Source organism: Tauraco erythrolophus, chromosome 1 (assembly GCF_009769465.1).
Source record: "Tauraco erythrolophus isolate bTauEry1 chromosome 1, bTauEry1.pri, whole genome shotgun sequence".
Lineage (NCBI taxonomy): Eukaryota > Metazoa > Chordata > Aves > Musophagiformes > Musophagidae > Tauraco > Tauraco erythrolophus.
In genome coordinates this window covers 117,197,602-117,218,711 of record NC_141465.1, presented here as the reverse complement: position 1 = coordinate 117,218,711, position 21,110 = coordinate 117,197,602, and the positions used below count along the sequence as shown (strand labels likewise).

Below are 21,110 nucleotides of genomic sequence, written 5' to 3'. Positions count from 1 at the left end.
TCATCTCTGCAAATCATCATGGAATACAAGTAAGGAGGAATATTAATTCCTTTTTCTCCATTTAATGCATTTAAATAAATAGCATCTGGCAAAATCTCTAGGTTTAACATACAGTTCAGTATGCTACACAAAGAAAATCTGTGACAAAACGAATTTAATACTAGTAGATTGTCTGACTTTACCTTGCCTCATCAGCATTAGCTGATGCTCATGTCTAGCTGCTTCCATTTCTGCCTCTAGTTTCTCTTTGGCTTCTCTAATGTTCCTGTCAACCTGTTCACGCTGTTGCTTTTCCATCTCATCAAGAGCCTTCCACCGTGAAGCGTACTCAAACTCAAACGTTCCAGGCTGAGCGAAACGTGGAGGCTGCTCTCTTTCCCTAATAAAAATCATGCGGTTAAAACGTACAGAAGGACACGTTCAGATCAACAGCTGCAACAGCCAAAGAATTTATAAACAATCACTTCGAGCACAGATCTGACTTTAAATCAACCTGTCAGATGACTACATTCTAAACCAGTCCAGCCTAATTCAGCTGTTAAGACAAGTAATACGATCAGAGAAATTGTCAAAATAAAGATCTGTTCTATTTATGTAATTTTAACCTAAAAATTGATATTTACATCAGTACAAAATACTAAGCTGCAACACTAGGTTATCTGTTTTCAGCCTTCTAAAGCAAGCAGTCACTTCATGAAACCAATTATTTAAATATTAAAGCTTACTAGACAGCTCAGAATATTAGCCAGAATCTCTAAACATTAAAAGTTGCCAACATTTTATTTTACATTCTAACACTAACACCATAACTAAGTGATGCATTCTTAAAAAGTGGTATTCTACAGCCTTCCCAGAATAAGCGTTTTAGTGTCAAGCGACATGATTACTAAATGACAATCAAATTTTCATATTTAAAAAATATCACATTAGGTGACTTCTCTTTCACCTCATGATCAAGACTCACTTGCTCGTGTCATAACAGTTTTATCTGAACTGTAGAAGCTGCAAGGACTTCACAAACAGTTAAGGGACTATTCAGAGAACAAAAAATCTGTGGGTATACAAATATCTGCAGGATTAGACCACACCTCTAATCCATAAAAGACTATAGCTTGACTATAGCAATAAACTCCAACTAATTTCAGTGTAGGCCAGCAAACTATTTACTTTAGTAAATGCTCAGAACATTAAACCAACAAGTCTGAATTTTATTATGATTAGGAAATGTTAGCAGGGGCCTATTTAATCCTTTGACACAAAACAGCACAACATACAAAACACTACTTCCTGTTACACAAAAAATTAGTGTATACCAAGCTAAGTAAGTAACATAAATCATGTTTTATAAAATAAAGCTAAACACAACTGACTTGTGATACTGCTGTGTTTTTTGCATTAGCTTCTCTGGGAGCCCATCTTCATCATCAAATTGCTCCATTGGTTCTACAACAACAGGTCGAGGTGTTCTGGAAGACAGTTTCAGTTGAATAATTCAATCAAAAATGAAGTAGGTAAAGTTATTTCAGTATTTTGAGGAAAGCTAATATACATTATCTATAATTCCCGTGTCTTGCAAATTCTTCTTAAATTGTAAAATTCCAATGAAATCTGAATTTAAGAGTTATCTTTGAAAATAACTGTTTCTATACCAAAACCAGCTAATCCGCCTAGGAAATCACAATTTACTAGATGTAGTTCTCTTTGCTATGAAGCATTTAAACATTTAATAAATAAATAAATCTTGACACCATCTACAATTACTAAATATTTAGAAAGGAACTACTTTTCCTTTTTTTTTTTTACTTTTTTTTTACTTTTTTTCATCAGTGAGGCAATGTGGGGCCATGATTATATTGGGAAAGCACCAAACGAACCCAAAACAAAGCAACACAACCTATTCATATTTCCACAGACTACTGAAAGTTACTTTTGAAAGTTACTCTACAATTAAAAACAGCTTGATAATCTGGCATTAATATTCCAGTCATAATTAGAAAAACATTCCTTCTTAAGTTATTTAAAACCCATTATTTGAACAACCATACTTTCACAAATCAGAATCCCAATTTATTTTTGAAAATACCTGCCTTGAATTCTCATTATCTGTAGCAGTCAGAAGCAAGTACTGCCAAGGATAGCAGTGTAAGATCCTGAATTGTGTAAGATAGCAGTGTAAGATCCTGAAGCTCTCTGCATCAGTCTAGGAAGCATAGCCTATAATACATACCTTAAAGCAATTAAAGCGCTAGAGACATTATTTTCATAATGCCAGCATTTATTTATTGTGTTTCACACCTTTACCTCACTTTGCAGATTTTTTCACAGGAAAAAAAAAATCAATATATTTTAACGACGTTGACAATTGAAAAAGAAAACTTTGGGAATCAGGTGCAGATTAAAAAGATGAAGTCTAGAATCACAGAGCACAACTCAGCAACTGTTTCTCCTGATGTTATCTGCATGGTAATTGCTGGCACTTCTGTTATTTAAACACAGCTGAACTGTGGCGTTAACAAGTTATGATTTAAAACAACAATTTTATATCTGTAAATTAACATTTTAAATGTCTAGTTTTGATATATTTAGCCCGTGAATTGAAATATTTTCTTCTGATCAGGCAAGGAATTTTCAGCTAAAAAGATAAAACTTTAGATTCTGAAGTAAAACATCAAAGTATCATGGTAACAGATTCATGCTAATTATCTTTGCAACTGCACATTCGGGAACATGTCAGCCACCTAAGCAAGACAAAGACCGAGTGCTTTTTATTCAACTCAGCCATGGTTAGGTGGTCATTTCAATTCAAGAAATCTATCCAGCTGGCAAAACAAGAATACCTTCCCCTCATATCCTAGCTTCTTCTCCCCCTGCCACATCTCTCAAGCCAAGAATAGTATTCATGTAACAGTGAACTAGATTAGCTCCTTGGTTTGGCTCATGGTGCTTCCATTCAGATACTAATGCCAAGAAAACCCAAGGGATAAAAACAAATTGCTGGTGCCTACTGATAACAGTAAAGACGTATTCAGATTGAATTTACTACACAGCCACCAAGTCAGTTCAGTAGCACACAAGATTTATGAGATTATCACAAGTCAGAGGAGTTCCAGACCCTTTCACCACCTGCAATCTCCTCCTGGCAACATTTTCTCCTGCCTTATCCTCTGCTAGACCTGGTGTTCATAGCATCCATGTTAGTAAGCACCTTCACCTGCTTAAATAGCCAAAATGAACCCAACAAAAACAGCTGAATACTTTTCTGTTGTTTTAGCAAGCACAAGTGACTTACGGAAGTATCAGAAAGTTCTCAATTGGATAAAAGATCAGCACAGCCAGGGCAGAAAAACAACTGACAGTTCCCCAATTTGATGGCAGCAAGCTTCCATTCTGTGGAATCACAGCCTTATTTTCCCAAAAATAATTCAAAAAAAATCCTCAATATCTCTCATTTCACAAAGTCTTTAAGAAAGCATTTGAGAATGCCGTTAGTGAATGTGTTAAGGCATAGCAGTTAACAACTGTCTTTGGCAAGTATAGAAATAGAAGATGTGAGAGAGAAGTGCTGCAATTTGCAAGCTTACTTGCCCTTGAAATAGAAAGTTTTTCAGATAAGAGTTGCCATAAACTTCTGCAGAATCCAAGTCTTCATTTAAAAAAAAAAAACAAAAAAAACAACACAAAAAGTACTTCCAGCCTTTCAAGCTACAATTAAAACTTTTGAGACAGAAATAAACGTAGGAAAACTTTCTTGATTTTACAGAAATATCAGAAATGTAGTGCACTGTTTTATGAAGAAACAGGGGAATACTATTTTGTCACATTGTTACTGAGATCAGGAAAAGCGCAATCAATGAAAATAAAGTCTCACTAGAAAAAGCCTACTATACAGAGAAAGAAAAGTAACACTGCATACAAAGAAAAGCAAACTGTTGCTATCAGACTCTCATATGGTAACTACAAGTCTTATAAATAGTAAGTAGAAAAAGATGGTTTTCCTCACAAAAAAAAAAGAATATTTCGGGTATTCATGTAAAACACCTTAATTTCTCACTTCATGGCTTTCATAACTTGAAAATAACATAAGAACCAGAGAATACCCATGAATGCAGTTTCCTTTCACATCAGAAATATATACTCACACAAATTCAAACAAAGACTTGCAAACTTACGTTGTTAGCAAGAATGCCCCATCACTGCATCTTTCTAGAGCTTTCCGTGCTGGAGGTTTTGCTGCAAACTCTACGAAACCTTTTCCTGTAGCTCTGCCACGATCATCTACTACAACAACAGCTCTTTCCACTGGCCCAAATTGAGAGAATGCTTGTTCCAGCAGCTCATTAGAAACCACAGGTGAAAGATTCTTGACCGTGAGGGCAGCTCCATGTGTAGCAAATCGAATTCGAAGTGGTCTGCTCTTCAAAATAGTACCATCAAGTTCTGCCTTTGCTATTTCAGCCAGTGTCCTAGATTCCTTTTTCAAGATATAAAATATTTTATGTATTTTATTTTCAAAGACAACAGATATCATTTTTATGTCCCTCCCCTGCACCCGAAAAGTAGTTTTTTTCCTTGAGTACATTAGCATCAGGATCATTCAACTGCCCCCTCCGCCTCGCCCCCCCCCAAAAAAACAAAGTTCCTGTCCACTGATTGAAAAAAAAATATGCATGTAATTCTCTGTGATTCATTCTAAAAAACAATGCAGGTGCAAATTTTTGTAGCATATTAGAGGACTTAAATTCTCATTATGATGGATACATTTTTCCTGCTCTGTAAAGGCTTTCAGTAGAGCTGAAAACTTGATGCTTTTTCATATTTACGTACTCAAATGGACTCAAATTCTGCATCTCTAGCTCCATAGAAAACATATATGCTTTCCTACTATAGTAGGAAACAGTATTTTCAAAGATTACACTAGAGGATCTAAGGTGTTTTGGTTTGGGTTTTTGTTTTGCTTTGCTTTTAAATAAGCGAAAATATCACACTTGCTCATTGCCACTCTTGGTTCAACTCTCTAATTCGAATTTCATCAACAAATGAAATTACCTTCTTTGTTCATGTATTCATTCTTCTTACATTTATGGGCTTTCTGCACCCACATCCATGAGACAGTCTGCACAAATAACTGCCTTTTCTCTAATTTCAGAGATTCTCACTGAGTTTGATACCTGCAGTCCCTTACATTTAGGGAAATTATTCTTTAAATCATAGCCATTTTCTCCACAGTTCAATTGACTATGTAAATTGTCAAAAAAAACCCACAAACACATTCCCTAAACATAATGGAAAATGGAAGTTCAGATAAAAGCTGTATCTAATCTATATTACATACAGAATTGAGTTATGACATTTAAATATACCACACTTCCTCCACAAAATTGCTATTTCAGGCTGAGGGATTCTCAGAGTAAAATATGTATAGCAGAATGCCACAAGCTCTTATGTTTAAGGTGACAATCAAAAAGAAAAAAAATCCTAACCAGTAAAATATACGGAAAAATCATAACTTGAGACACCCAAAGCACTCTAAATCTATTTCCAGAATGATATAAATTAGTGTAATCTAGACATGGCAGTCATGAAAACTAATCTTGCAAATTAAACTGACATTTAAATACAGTATCATAAGATTTTCAGATTATTCCTTTTTTGCATGCTCAACTTGAGCATATTTGATCGAATATTGTATTATCCCTAAAAATCTGGTCTTATCCGGACACAAGTAATTTAAACAACCCAAGGTCCCATTTCTTTGCAAATCTGAGATTACGCGTTCTGTTCTCACGACGTGCGAGAAGCGGTATTTCGAAATAATCCTGTCCAGTCTTTAAAATTAACTGTGTTTTCATAGATGAAACCTGCACTTATAATGAACTGCACAGGCTGAAATTTCCTTCTGCACAAAAAAGGATTTTTTTCCTAGCCCTAAAGTACAATAAATTCTTCCATTTAAATAAGGAAAATCTTTATACGGGTGTTACACGAACAAAGCAGATCGCGCAACCACATCTCCTATTCACTGAAGAGTAACAGGCTGGAGTGCCCGTGGCAGCAGCAGCACGGAAACTGGTGGAGGGGCCCTGAAACCAGCGGAGCACCGCGTAGCGAAGCGGAAACCTAAACGTGAGGGGCTGGGAAGGCTGCTTACAACGCAGGCCTCTGGCTTGGACATATAGAGGCAAATAGGGGAGGGGGGAGAAGGAAGAGGAAGCGGAGAGAACGGCGCTAGCAGCAAGCAGAGGGAACGCGGGGCAGCTACCGTCTTTTTTTACCCCCGCCCGACAAGGAAAGGCGGGGGGCGGGGAGCAAGGGACAGACGTCTCCTCTGGCAAAGGCAGCCCCTCGGTTACGGGGCGGCCCCAGAGGCTCGCGCGAATGCTCACCAGGCGAATGAAGCCAAAGCCACGGTCCCGATTGATGAAGACCTCGCTAGGCTCCCCATAGCGCTCGAAGAGCCGTTTGAAATCCTCCTCGGTGATATCAGTTGGCAGATTCCCCACAAAGAGCCGGCAGCGCTGCGTGTAGCTCTTCTCGCCCGGCTTGAGAAAGCTTTTGATATCGATGGTGAAGCCAACCTCTTGCTCTTCATCTCCACCTTCTTTGCTCGGCACTAGCGCCATGGCCGCCGCAGCATCACTCTCTGTTTCTAGGCCCCGCAATGCCTTCAGGTTGCCGCCGCCGCCGCCGCCACCACCCCCCACCATGCCCAGCGGCGCCGCTGGGGAGCTATTCTCGATCCGCACTTGCTTCAAGTTCCTATTCGCCGCCATATTCAGGCCTTGCTCCTTTCTCTCTGGCTTTCTCAGGGGCCCCGGAGGCCGGTTCAGCAACTACCCCCCCGACCCTCAGCCAATTCAAAATGGCGCTGGCGCCAACCTCGGCGAGTTGTAACGTCCCTGAGGGAAGCCCCGCCCACCACCGCCCGCGCGGCCTTGCCTTGCCTTCCCTCTCCTGCTCCTGCTCGCTGCTGGGCGTGGGGAGGGGTCTGCGCATGCGCTGTCATGCGCGGCGGTGGGAAGGCCGGGGGAGGGGCGCATCTCCCCGCGGAGTTCTCCTTCTTCTCGGGCAGTGGTGTTCTCTTTCAGCTCCAGCGGGCGGGCGAATCTGCCTCGAACCGTGAGAGATCGGGTTTTGCGTCTGCAGAGACAGATGCGTACCAGCGGGCTGCACTGCCTGAGACAATAACCCGCCCGGAAACTTCCCCGCCGCCCCCTGCGAGCTCGGCTCCTGCGGTGCCTGACCCGCCCGCGCGGAGAGCAGTCGCAAATGCGGCCATATTGGGTTAGAGAGTGGTCTCAGAAGCGTTGAGGTCCTGCAAGCTCCGCGGCAGTCCATCGCCGGGCAGAAGAACCCCTTGGTGGGGTCTTCCTGCGGGAAGGGCAGGCAGGCAGGCGAGCTGCGCCGGTGGGGTGTCTGGTCGCTGCGAGACAGGGAGGGAGGGAGGGAAGGAGACATAACCTGACAGATGCTGAGGCGGCTGCAGGGGAACAGCCCAGGGGAAGGGACGCCCGAGCCCTGCGGGATGGCACAAGAGACGAGAGACGACCTGCAGACAGCGCAGGAGAAGCGTTCACCGGGATCGATGTGGGAGACATCTGAGTGGAGAGAGGCCTTGTTACATCTGCTGCTGGCAGAACAATTTCTTACAGGGCAACAGCTTTTGTTATAAAGGTGATGACTTTCTTCTGAGAGGTTGTGAAGTCAAACGTTTCCTACCTTCGGCACCCCTTCTTGTAGCTAGGACTGCGTGTGTCTCCTTTGCAGCACAAAACGATGGTTTTATCTCCTCACCTGCTAGATGCCCACTTGCTTGATCAGTGTGGTTTCACCAGTAATTCAGCCCGCGCATGGTTTCTCAGACAAAGAGCTCATCAGTTTGCCTGGGGCCTCACAGAAAACCTGATAATAATCAGATAGTGGCTCTTACTACCACAGTAGCCTGAGTGCTTCAGGTGACCGTGTAGCCTTGCAGCACGCAGGGGAACTCCTGGACAAACAAGCAAGACTTCAGGAGAAAATACCTGTATTATTTGGTTTATTAATACAGCTATAGCATTGAAAAAGTCCAGACAGTCTCATGTGGTTAGTAGTTACTTCAGCTAGTGCATGGCATGTACCGTTCTTTTGAAAAAGTGACGTCAAGTGTGATATTCAGGAAAAAATTCTACAACAGACGTTATTCTCTTGCTCAGGGATTTCTCTGTCCATTGGGTAATATTTTAAGTTCCTTTGTCTTGTTTTTCCAGTTGAGACACAAGAAAGATCCCAGTCCCTTTCCTGCCGTCTCTGAGCTTGTACCAGGATCTAGAGAAACCATGATGTTCCCAGACAGCATGAACTACTTTATCAGCCCAGCTGTTTCTGAAGCAGACTTGTGGGTGTAGGGCATTGAACTGAACTCAGATTTAAACCTCTGAAAATCAGAAAATACATATGGTAGAGGAAGAGTATCTGCTGATAGCAAAGGCAGGAAGTCAGGCAGTGTAGGAACATGAGGGAGGTATTAGAGCAGCAGTATAGGATTCCTAAACCTTAATCACGATGACTGTCCAAAGAGCTATGGTTTGTAGTCTATTTGGGATTCAATAACAAGTGTTAAGACAAAAAAAGGTATGACTTACAGCAAACAAATAGCTTTTTAAAACTGGTAAGCATGTAAAGGGAGCAAAATATATGTTAGACATGATGTGACTATACATTGTACAAAGTGAAAGCTTAGCAGATGGGAAAAGGGAGATGGCATAGTAGTCTGCTTGTTAAGTTACGCTAATACAGTGTAAAAAAATTGCCATGGTTTTCAGACACAGCTTTGCAAAGCAGGTTACCCTCAGCAAGTTCGCCGATGACACCAAGCTGTGTGGTGCCGTCGACACGCTGGAAGGGAGGGATGCCATCCAGAGGGACCTCGACAGGCTGGAGAGGTGGGCCCGTACCAACCTCATGAAGTTTAACCAGGCCAAATGCAAGGTCCTACATCTGGGTCGTGGCAATCCCAGGCATAAATACAGACTGGGTGGTGAATGGATCGACAGCAGCCCTGAGGAGAAGGACTTGGGAGTACTGGTGGACGAGAAGCTCAATATGAGCCGGCAATGTGCTCTTGCGGCCCAGAAGGCCAACCGCGTCCTGGGCTGCATCAAGAGGAGCGTGGCCAGCAGGTCGAGGGAGGTGATTCTCCCCCTCTACTCTGCCCTCGTGAGACCTCACTTGGAGTACTGCGTCCAGTTCTGGAGTCCCCAACATAAGAAGGACATGGACCAGTTGGAGAGGGTCCAGAGGAGGGCCACGAAGATGATAAGAGGGCTGGAGCACCTTTCCTATGAGGACAGGCTGAAAGAGTTGGGGCTGTTCAGCCTGGAGAAGAGGAGGCTCCGGGGTGACCTTATAGCGGTCTTCCAGTACCTCAAGGGGGCCTACAGGAAAGATGGGGAGAGGCTGTTCAGGAGGGCCAGTTATGATAGGACAAGGGGTAACGGTTTTAAAATAGAGGGAGGTAGGTTCAGGTTGGATATTAGGAAAAAATTTTTTACCATGAGAGTGGTAGAACACTGGAACAGGTTGCCCAGAGAGGTGGTGGATGCTCCATCCCTGGAGACGTTCAAGGCCAGGTTGGACAAGGCCCTGAGCAACCTGATCTAGTTGGAGATATCCCTGTTCCTTGCAGGGGGGTTGGACTAGATGACCTTTGAAGGTCCCTTCCAGCCCTAACCATTCTATGATTCTATGATTCTATGATTCTCTGGGCAACCTGGTCCAATGACTCACCACCCTCAGAGGGAAGAATTTCTTCCTTATATCTAATCTAAATCTACCCTCTTTCAGTTTAAATCCATTACCCTTTGTCCTATCACTACATGCCTTTGTCAAAAGTCCCTCTCCAGCTTTCTGGTAGGCCCCCTTTACATGCTGGAAGACTGTTAGAAGGTCTCCCCGGAGCCTTCCCTTCTCCAGGCTGAACAACCCCAACTCTCAGTCTGTCTTTTTACTTCCTAGAATCTGCAATGAGTCACAGAATCAGTACTTGTAGCTCAAGCTACGGTGGTAGATCATGACAGAATATATCAGGGAGCACTAAAACTGAGAGGAAATGAGGGCATGGAAAGGAATGCTCCATTTGGGAGGAAGGGGGAAACAAGGGAAACCATGAAATTCTGCACTGAAAAAGTAAGGCATGCAGTAGGCAGTGGTTGAATCCTGAGACTGGGATCCTATTCAGAAGTGCAGGACCAGGGAACTGAGGCGCACTTGTGTGCATGACCTGACACAGGTGGGAGCTGCTGCTGCTCTTCATCTCTGGCCATGAAAGGCAGCGTTTGCCTGCAGTATTACTCATGGCAATATCTGGGTAGATTTTGGTCTCCATTACTGAGCTTTTCTCACAAAGTTAAATTGGCTATGAATATTAAAACTCTAGCTGTCATAGCTGTGCCAGCAAACCTGATGGTATAAACATAACGGTTTACAGAAGCGCTTAATACATCTGAAGAAGCGATGCATACTTTGTAATTATCTGAGGATGACCTCATGCGACTACTCGGGCATTAAGAGGAGCTACAAGATAATGTCTTTGCAGTGCCATCTGGTGACAAATGCTGGAATTATCACTAGAATTTTAATAGAATAAATGAAATGAAAATAAAGATGGAAAACGTACAATAGAATTATCTCTCTGGTCCCAGATGAACAGGATGACTTGGATTTTCTATTTTTAAACCTGGTGGGCAGGCCTCCTTTCTTTGTTCTCTTCAATATTAGCAATTCAACAAGATGAATTACTTGGTTTTTACATGGAGAGAAATGTATATGAATCACATTTATAAAATGATCTGTAAAACCTAACCTAATATGGTTAGTAGTTACCTATATGCATGCCATATTAGTAGATTTTTTACAGGAATGAAAACTAGTATTTCAGAATTATCTGAGGATGAGGAGTCAGTATTATTCTTTAAAACAACACTGATCTCAGGGAAACAAGGACTGAATACATGTGAAAATATATTTGTCTGTGAAAATGTACTCATCAGATGGACATTTAGGCTGAACAAAAGTTACCTAACTTTTCCAAAGCTACTTTTGCCCACTAATAATTCGTTTTGAATATTTTTCAGCATGTCTTTGCTTATTCTGTACAAGAGTGACAGTTAACTGCTAAGGCAAGTGGGAAGTTAAAGCCTTAAGGAAGCATTCCCCAAACATATTTAGCCTTTGATTTATCTCTAAACAATCATTTGGTGTTCTGTCAGCAGGTCAGGCAGTAGAGCTTCCCAACAGACAGTCCCTGGGATTAGGTTAGGCAGAACAGGCAGTTTGTGTGAAACAGTTAAAGTGACTGGGAGAGACCCAGAAGGGCTGATCTAGCCCTGAAACAAAGCAGTGCCACAAACGTGTTTTATTCAGGCCATTTTCTCTGGAGCAGTTTAACACAAACTCAGCCAGTTACAAGTTACCACCAAGCTGGGCAATTAGCCCAACAAAAATAGCCCACAGGCCCCAGAGGCTTTCCCCTTTGTAATGCCCAGTGGGTGTATTTCTCTCTCTCTGGCCTCAGGAAGCCTCTCTCTTCCTTGGAAGTCCTACCGTGACACATGGTGTGCAGACAAACTTTAACGACTCTCTGACACTTTAACCCTGATATGAGCTGATGAAAAGTACACTACCAAATCACAAAACCACCTGCTATCATACTTCATCCCATACTTTGCGCACCATGAAAAGGATCCACCAACCAGTCTATCTGTGTATGGCCTCTACACAGCAGCTACCATCCAAATAACCACACACTAAGGTCATGGAAACAATCTTTGCAGTGCAATCACTCAAAATTGAGCCATGCCATCGATACAGTACGGGGTACTTAAAAATACTAAACCGCACACCCATCAGATATTTTCTTCCTTCGTACTTATGACACCATTTATGATGCAAGAAAAATTTGGTTTTAGGATCACACGAGTAAGGGAAGAGCACTGGGTTGAAGATGAGTAAGATACCAACTGTAGAGGATGAACCCTGTTAAGTAGCACAGATCCTGATGCAGAACTAACCTCTCCTCTGCACCATGGTGAATTTATGTGCAAGTAGTAGGGAAGCATTGACCTGCCGTATCTGGAGCAGGGGTTTGCAGAGTAGAAGAGGGCTGTGGCATCACACTAAGATGTGATAAACAGCTGTTGGTCCAAAAGACAAGAGAGTATCACAGTAAATGTGTGACACTCAGCATAGCTGGAAACATGGGACAGGCTGAAGATGCTGTTAGCACCTATTTCTCACATGCTAGATAAGCAGGAGAGGTGCCTGGCAATTAATAAGGAGGTAATGGGGTTCCAAGCACTGGCTATCTCAGTTTCTTTTTGTGGAGACTTTTCTGGGGATAGTGGGTAATTCTTGACATTTTACTACTGAATTAATTTTCTGCTGGGTTAGTAAATTGAATCAGCTCAAAGAGGGGTCTGACAAGCACCTGACCCAACACAAAGGTGAACGGTACATAAGTGGCCAATAGCAAGGAGAACACAAAATGACAAGAGAGTTGACGTGTTTCAGTTTCAACCATTACAGAAGTTTGCCTTTTGACATTTTTTGTTTAGAACAAGCAGTAGAGGCTGAAGCCTGGGATGGCTTGTGTACCAAGGAAGGACGGCATCCTGCCAGAGCAGAGGACAAGCATGCCTTGCTATCAACTGGAAACCAGAGCAGTGTCATCAGCTGAAGAAACAATCCTGGAAAAGTTTTCTTTCAAGCATAGCTAGGAGTTTCTTTGTTTATGACTTCTTCATAGTCATGTTTTTTTGAATTTGAGGATAATGAAGAAAATAATTTTTTTCCTAAGAAAATTATTGGCAACAATATTGTATTTTATTATTGCTGTTATCTAAAACAATTGCTGAGTTCCAAACCTGTGTAAAAGGTAAAGAATTCTAGTTCAGGTGTAACCCCAGATTAAACTTCAGTTTACCTCTCCCTGATAGAGCCATGACGCCTGAAAGTCCATTGATAGGAAACAATCCCCCAAAAGCTCCATTATCTAGCATGTTCTAGATTGTGATACTGACATCTTGAATCTTGTAAGAGAATCTAGACAGACAATCCTTGAAAAATAGGTCTGTGTAAGCAATTGAACATGGCTTTGAATATTTATTACATGTATCATTGTCTTCTACAGGGTTGCATAACTAAGCACTGGCTAAGAGTTTGGTTGCCTAAACACACAACCATTAGAATGTGACCTATAAAATTCTGGTAGCAGTATGTTTTTCATGCAAACCTATTAGTATGACAAAATTCAGAAGAGCACATATTTAACTTTGTCTCTAAAGCAACTAGTGTCAGTGTGAAATACATAAATGAAAGTGTTGTACAAATCAGATATCCTCTGCTAAGCATCTTACTAAATAAAACAAGTGCAGTGAAATAAAGGTTTTAACTCATAAAACCTGGAGCGAAATGTACAGATTCCTATAAAATCTCAAGATTCAGCCGTTGTGGAAGACACGAATTTACCTATTCCATTAAAAGCTTTAACACTACAGAGAGAACATATTTCTATGGCCTTCTATGATGAGGTTACAGCATTGATGGATAGGGGAAGAGCAACTGACATCATCTACCTGAACTTATCCAAAGCATTTGGTACTGTCCCACATGACATCCTTGTCACTGGAAAGACATGGTTTTGATGGATGGACCACTCGGTGGATAAGGAATTGGCTGGATGGTCGCACTCAAAGAGTTGTGGTCAACGGTTCAATGTCCACGTGGAGGCCAGTGACGAGTGGTGTTCCTCAGGGGTCAGTACTGGGGCCAGTGCTATTTAACATCTGCGTTGGTGACAGTGGGATCGAGTGCACCCTCAGCAAGTTTGCAGATGACACCAAGTTGTGTGGCGTTGTGGACACGCTGGAGGGAAGGGATGCCATCCAGAGGGACCTTGACAGGCTGGAGAGGTGGGCCTGTGAGAATCTCATGAAGTTCAACAAGGCCAAGTGCAAGGTCCTGCACGTGGGTCGGGGCAATCCCATGCACAAGTACAGGCTGGGCGGAGAATGGATTGAGAGCAGCCCTGAGGAAAAGGACTCGGGAGTGCTGGTGGATGAGAAGCTCAACATGAGCCGGCAATGTGCGCTGGCGGCCCAGAAAGCCAACCGTATCCTGGGCTGCATCAAAAGAAGCATGGGCAGCAGGTCAAGGGAGGTGATTCTGCCCCTCTACTCTGTTCTTGTGAGACCCCACCTAGAATACTGTGTTCAGCTCTGGAGTCCCCAACACAAGAAGGACATGGAGCTACTGGAGCGAGTCCAGAGGAGGGCCACGAAGATGATGCGAGGGCTGGAGCACCTCTGCTATGAAGACAGGCTGAGAGAGTTGGGGCTGTTCAGCCTGGAGAAGAGAAGGCTCCGGGGTGCTCTTATAGCAGCCTTCCAGTACCTAAAGGGGGCCTACAAGAAAGCTGGAGAGGGACTTTTTAGAAGGGCAGGTAGTGATAGGAGAAGGGGCAATGGATTTAAACTGAAAGAGGGGAGATTTAGATTAGATATAAGGAAGAAATTGTTTACATTGAGGGTGGTGAGGTACTGGAACAGGTTGCCCAGAGAAGTTATAGATGCCCCATTCCTGGAAGTGTTCAAGGCCAGGTTGGATGAGGCTTTGGGCAACCTGGTGTAGTGGAGGGTTTCCCTGCCCATGGCAGGGGGGGTTGGAAGTAGATGATCTTTGAGGTCCCTTCCAACCCTAACCATTCTATGATTCTATGATTTATTTTTTAAAGGCTTCGAGGGGCAACTCACTTGGTGTCCAGTAGGATGTGGTAGATGGCCAAAGGTTTTTTGTCTTTTACGAAATCATCTCTCTTACAATCTGTAGGAAAATTTATTTCTTACATTTGATTATTTATTTCTTCTTTGGTTAAGTTAATGTCTTCTGTAAATTTTCTTACATGATTCATCTTTGTACAGTAATTTCTTCTTTTGGTCTTCCTTTCAAATTGGGGCGTAAGAATATTTCTCTGTGAATTGACTTACTCTTCCACAATGCCACTGGGGCTGAAAATGTTCTGTAATCTGAACAATTTAAGAACTCTTGCAAAAGACAATGACTATGATCTGGAAAAGTATGAGACATTTCTTCGTGGTCTTTATTTTTGCTTTCCAGGTGTAGGATTGGATTTTGTGTTCGGCAAGGGAAGGAGTTTAAACTGAATTAGGAATGTGTGAACTGAATTTTCAGTAGTTTACCTAATACTTTTACCTAATACTTCTTTGATTTCACTCATATCTCTCAATCACTCTTACAGCTAGACAAGAAATGGTATTTATAATCTTTGAGCATTTTCTACAGGTCAAAATCTTTTACTATCCTGAAAATTCAATAACTTACAAATGTTACCTAATCAAAAGTATGAAACAATGCAAAAATTGGCTGAATTGAAACATTGTTTTGACACATTTTTAATATTTAATTTCAATTTAATTTGATTTAATTATTTTTAAGGTAGGATGTGGTTTGTCTTTAGTGTAGCACACAGTAATTCAGGAACTGCCATAATAGAGAAGCCCCAAAGCCTGTTGAGTTCATTGTACTATCTTTGACAGGTAGTTGATGCCAAATATTTAAGAAAAAAGTGCTGACCTGTCTAGGAAGTAGATGTAGGTAGCAGATACACATTTTTACTGTAAAAAAAATCAACAAAAATAATGCAAGATGTATAATCTCAAAGTTCCTACATTAAAATCAATATAAGAAAATTAAGTTTAATTTCATGTTATGTAACACGACATTAAGTTGTTTTCAACTTGCTATAGTTGCTATTCAATATTTGTTAATTCAGGTGTATGTCTAAAATTATACTGCACATAGATCGGATATTAAACATTATTTTATTATTATTATTTTTGCAAAACTCTGAGAATCTAAGTCTTGTGAGTGTGGCTGTGCCTGGTAGCACCACTTGTTCTGGCCTGCAGAGCCTCTGCTCCATTCTTCCCCGACATTTCTCACAGTCGCTCTTTCTTCTTACTGTATTTTTTTTTAACACAGTGCTCAGCTGCTTATACAGCCACATGTGAACGGGATGGGGGAACTAATCCAGCTAAAAGAACAAAGAGAGAGGGAGAAGAGGAGGATGTGAAAGGTTGTTTAAGATAGCGTTGACAGCAAATAAATGTAGTACCACATTTCACCCTCGTCTCAAAGAGCATCTGTTAGAGGCTTCATCTTCCCTGAGGGGAGGGAAGAAACTCTCTAAAGTACTACCTTCTTAGATTTCCGGAATTTGCATGTATACGTCTGTTCGAGCATGACAAAGAGCCTGTCCCTGTTAACAACTGCACTTCAGGAATTTGAGGAGGAAGCCTAGCAGATTCTGCTTCAGTTTAAAACTTTTCTGTCCGTCAGCCATCTCCCTTCCAAATCCTGCCAGCTTTCCAGTACACTGCTCATCAAAGTGGACTTGGGCTAAAATAGTAGGCTGAACTGGAGTAAATGACACATGAGCACATATTTCTTGCTCCCAGCTCTTCTTGGGATTAAGGTAAAGTTATCTTGGCAAGGAGGTAGCTCAGCTACCAGGGAGGCAGCTGAGAAATGTAACACACTGAATTGTGATAGTAAAATCAACTATAAACTTCTAGCCTAGTGAAAACATTAAATGTAGATCCACTTTTTTTTCCCAAAGTTATAGTTCATGTAATACTCCAATATAGTCCATTTTATCTCTTTCCAGACCAGAATACAGAAGGCTGCAGAGTCCCCAGTTAATCTCTCAAGCAAGCTTTAATCTCAAAATAAACGAAAGGGCAGTTGAGCTCATTCAACAAATACAATAAACCTCTCTACATGCCTGCAGGTCAGGCAGCCTTGCAGTGATAGCCTGGTTTCAAAGAAAACCTCTTGCACTTAAAGACAACCTTCCCGGGGCCAGCCAGCTCCTGCTTCTGTTGGGATCCCATTTAAGCCCACTAGCAAGGAATTGTTGCCCTGGGCACTTCCCCGCACCAGTGCACTGATTAGTTACAGGGCAGAATAAACTGCTCCCACAGGTCCTCATGGTGCTACTTACACTGTATGACAATTACTGCGAGTCACTGGTTAAATCTGTAGCATAGCAAGATTGCTTTGTTGCCCAACAATGAAGAAATCTTTTAGGAATTGTACTGTGTCATATAGAAATGTAAGACATAACATCACATTTTTCCAGCTTCTAAGTAAGACTACATATATGAGCTCCTTTATGGTTTGGTTTTGGTTTTGTTTTCTGGTACGCTTTTTCCTAGCGATAAAGATGCCAGAGGAGGTTTAGATGGGATATTAGGAAAAATTTCTTCACCAAAAGGGTTGTCAAGCATCAGAACGGGCTGCTCGGGGGAAGTGATTGAGTCACCATCCCTGGAGGTATTTAACAGATGTGTAGACATGGTGCTTAGGGACACGGTTTAGTAGTGGCCTTGGCAGTGCTAGGTTAACGGTTGGACTTGATGATCTTCAAGGTCTTTTCCAACCTAAATGATTCTGTGATTCTATGACTGTAAAGAGAGCTAAAGCAGGATTTCTGTTTGAACAGATCAAACAAAGGCAGATACTTCCTGTGAACACATTTAACACATTATGCTGTGACCCAGGGCAATTTATTTAAGTCAGTATCTTGAAAAGCAGGTGACAAAAGCGGGAGGTTAAAATCGGTGGAAGCCACAAGTACTTGCTACCTTCAAAAATAAGGCGCCTATGGGACATACAGTCTACAAAGTCTTGATCTTCTTAAATATCTCAGTTTGCGCACTGGGGGAAATGTTTACTTGTTTCACAAGGGTAATGTAATGTAATATGAATTAACTTTTAAGCACTCTGAATCCTCAAATGAAAGGAACTTTTCAAGTATAAATTCCCAAGATTAATAGTGTATTGTCACACACAGAATCCCTGTTATCCTATGGCAGAAATGTGAGCAGGAGAAATCCCCAAAGCAGGTGATGTTCACTAGGTGTTCCAATTCTGAGAAAAATTGGGACACTGTGGTCATTTTTTTTTTTTAATCAGGCAAAGGACTGAATGTACTTCTTGCAGGAACAGGACTGGGAAGAATAATAAAAAAAAAAGTCAAATACATCTACAATAGCTCCACAAATCAGCTCATGTGATCACCTGATGCCTCACAAAGAGGCATCCTCAATGCAACCTACATTGTACAAAGCAGCCCACATGCAAAACCAACAGCATTTGCACAGTAGGATGCACACGTGCCTGCGCCTAGCTAGGGGTGAATGCCTCATTTGGTGTGAATAGAGTGAAGTTTGGAAAAAATGTCATGATCCAGAAGCACCTCTGGAGCCCAGAGGCATTCCAGGGTCCTGCAGTGTCCAATATCCTGCGTCCAATTCCTTTGGACATAATCAAACCAAACTGGACCTATATGGTCACTAATTTTTGCAGATGAACTTATTTGGTGGATACTCAAGGGAGAACTATGACCAGAACACTGGAGATACTCTTTATCAAACTAGCCTAATCCTGACACACTATGCTGAGGGAGACGGGATGCAGAACATAGTGAGGGGAGCCTCCTCAGACATGCACACACACTTTCTATGACATGTCAGACTTCAGTGGAACCCTAAAATGGAGAGGCCAACTCAGTTGGTGGGGAGGGAGAATAGACTGGCTGGGGTCCAGGTGTGAAGGCATACTGCTGTTTCTGAACCTGTGTATAGAAAACAGGTCTGGTGAGAGAAGGTTGCTTTATTTGGTTACCAACACATTCATGGCTTTTGCCTGAGCTCTCTGTAGCAAAAATATTTTCTTTCCCAGTATTTGTCATGGCTCAAAAGAAATTAAGAAATAATCATCTCCTTGTGCTTATTTTTACTTTGGCTTTCTCATATGACCAAGTGGAATCTTTATGTGATCTGGTCCTGGACTAGGGCACCTAAACCTGGCTGGTGGCCACACTCAGGCAAAGTACTACCATGCATTGCAATAGAATTTAAATGGTTTTGCACTGAATAGAATTTGAGCACAGGCAAAATCGGCCATAAAGGCAGCTGCAAGACTGAATATCGAAAGCTAAGTAGAGAACTGGAGTGCTGTTAGGCAATTTTGAACCATCAAGATGCATCCTTTCAGGGACTAAACATTAGCTTTGATTTGGTAATCAGTGGAGTGACTAGAGAATGGATTCTCTACTTTCAATAAGAACAGCAAAAGAACCATGAAGATCATGTTTGAATTAAGAGCAGATAAGGCAAAGGAGACTCTCTGCTATAATCAGAGACAAAGAACTGATGTTATTACACACAGTTAAGCATTTGGTGAGTCCAATCAACACTTTGTTACATTGAAGAGTGGCAAAAGGCATCTTTCTAACCTGCATTGCCATATGACTCATAGGAGAAAGCTATAGATGCAGGTCAATAACAGGGACAAAATGGAAAATAAGGGGAGAACAGTGGCACCCAGCCCATCTATCAAGACAGAAAAGGGAAAGTCTAGGACAAGGATGACAGAGAATCAAACACAACTCAATCTGCCCTGACATGGAAGGAATGAAGAAAGAAGGTGCATGACCAATGCAAGGAACCAGCATGTCCCAACCTGCAGTGCAAGTGCTCTGAAAGGGTGAAAGCCTTGCGTCTTGACAGCATGGAGGCATCACCCTCACTTCTTTGTGTTTCTGCTGTTAGTGGGAGACGCCCAAGACACAGCACTTGGAGGATGAGGAGATAGTTGGTCAAAACACCAAAATAGATTGAGGGCCAAAGCTATTATCTCTGGCATGGGCTTGTACACTACTACCCTCTCCCCAACAAAGCAGTAATGTTCCCATAAAAGACAGCAGAATTAACAGTAGTAAAAGGAAAATATGCTGCAATGAGCACAAAAATTGGAGGTATTAGAGTGTGTACAAAGACCTTGGAGAAGGAGCTGGGCTATGCAAACAGCAACAGATAGACCTCCACTTGCAGTGAGTGACCAGTTTGGTTTTGAAGTGTGAATTACTTTCATGCAGTTATTCTGTGTACACTACAAAACACACACATTTTTTGTTACGTAGATGGTAATTCTCTCCTTTATTCTACATCCATAGCGCCTTGCATAGCATTGCATGTTTCTTATTCTAATCTCTTACCATGTTTTTAGTAGATGTGCTACCATAGGTTGTCTTTTAAAATACTTATTTAGCACCAAGTCCTTTTTTAATTATTACCTTTTTTCCCCCCTATAACTGGAGGCTTACCTGGCAGCAGAGGCTGGAGCATACGGTCGCCTGTGAGGAACCTCATGAATAATTGATCCCTTCCACAATGCCAGCACCTCCCATTCTTCCTAAAGGGGCCGAGATCACCCGCTGAATGTGCTTCCTTATGCCACTTTCCCATTCCGTGGTGTTGTTCCCTACGGGCTGAGCTCCCCGCCCGGCGGCCCGGCGGCGGCCGCCGCCCCGGGAGGCCCACCCAGCCCGCTTGCCGGACACAAAGGCGCCGCCGCTCTCAAAATGGAGGCCGGAAGGCAATGGCGGCTTCACTCCCATTGAGAACTATGAGAATCGGCCGCCATTTTTAAAGAGGGCGCTGGTTGCTGCGTACCCTGCGGCTGCCGCCGCTGCGGAGGATGGACCTTTGCTAATGGACATGGCGGTAAATGTTCATCAGCTCAAAACGGGCCTGAGGGTAACACTGAAAGGATTTGGTGATGGAGGTCCAAGTGGTTGTCAACAGTGTAGGAATCTGAAAGATCCACCTTGTTTCCGTATTGGGACAAAATTTAGGAGAGTAAGCCTACGCACATTATAGAAAAAGATACAATCAGTTTTAACTTCTAGGCTAAGTAATTGATTTACACAATCCTATAACTGACTTCATAGTCAAGAAGAGAGCACCGAGATCTTCAGAAGTATATTATTTATTTTTCATATATAGTAAAGAAGTTGACTCTACACTGATAACGTCTGTTCATGCCTGGAAATGTTGGAGCCGAGCGCTGTCTCCCAAGACAGGATCCTCTCTGCCCACGGGATGAGCATCGCTTACCTCGATGGCAGCTTGGCCAGGATTCCTTAATGTGTATTTACTTGTACTAGGTAGTTCTCCAATGAGCAATACGTTTGAAAGACAATAATGTCA

General features: G+C 42.3%; 1 protein-coding gene across 8 annotated transcripts in view; it reads right to left on the bottom strand.

The window, feature by feature from the left end:
* The window catches only part of PSPC1 (paraspeckle component 1), a 65,534-nt gene extending 58,674 nt beyond the window's left edge, over positions 1-6,860 (bottom strand). For all 8 annotated transcript variants that reach the window (XR_015222594.1, XR_015222592.1, XR_015222593.1 and 5 more), the window contains exons 1-4: positions 6,384-6,860; positions 4,170-4,471; positions 1,371-1,466; positions 183-379 (exon numbers count right to left, since the gene is read on the bottom strand). Coding sequence is in view for 4 of the 8 variants with exons in the window: in XM_086621585.1 (XP_086477711.1) it covers positions 183-379; positions 1,371-1,466; positions 4,170-4,471; positions 6,384-6,770 (982 nt within the window). In the remaining 4 variants the exon portion in view is untranslated. The remainder of the gene's footprint in view (positions 1-182; positions 380-1,370; positions 1,467-4,169; positions 4,472-6,383) is intronic.
* Positions 6,861-21,110: the final 14,250 nt, after the last annotated feature.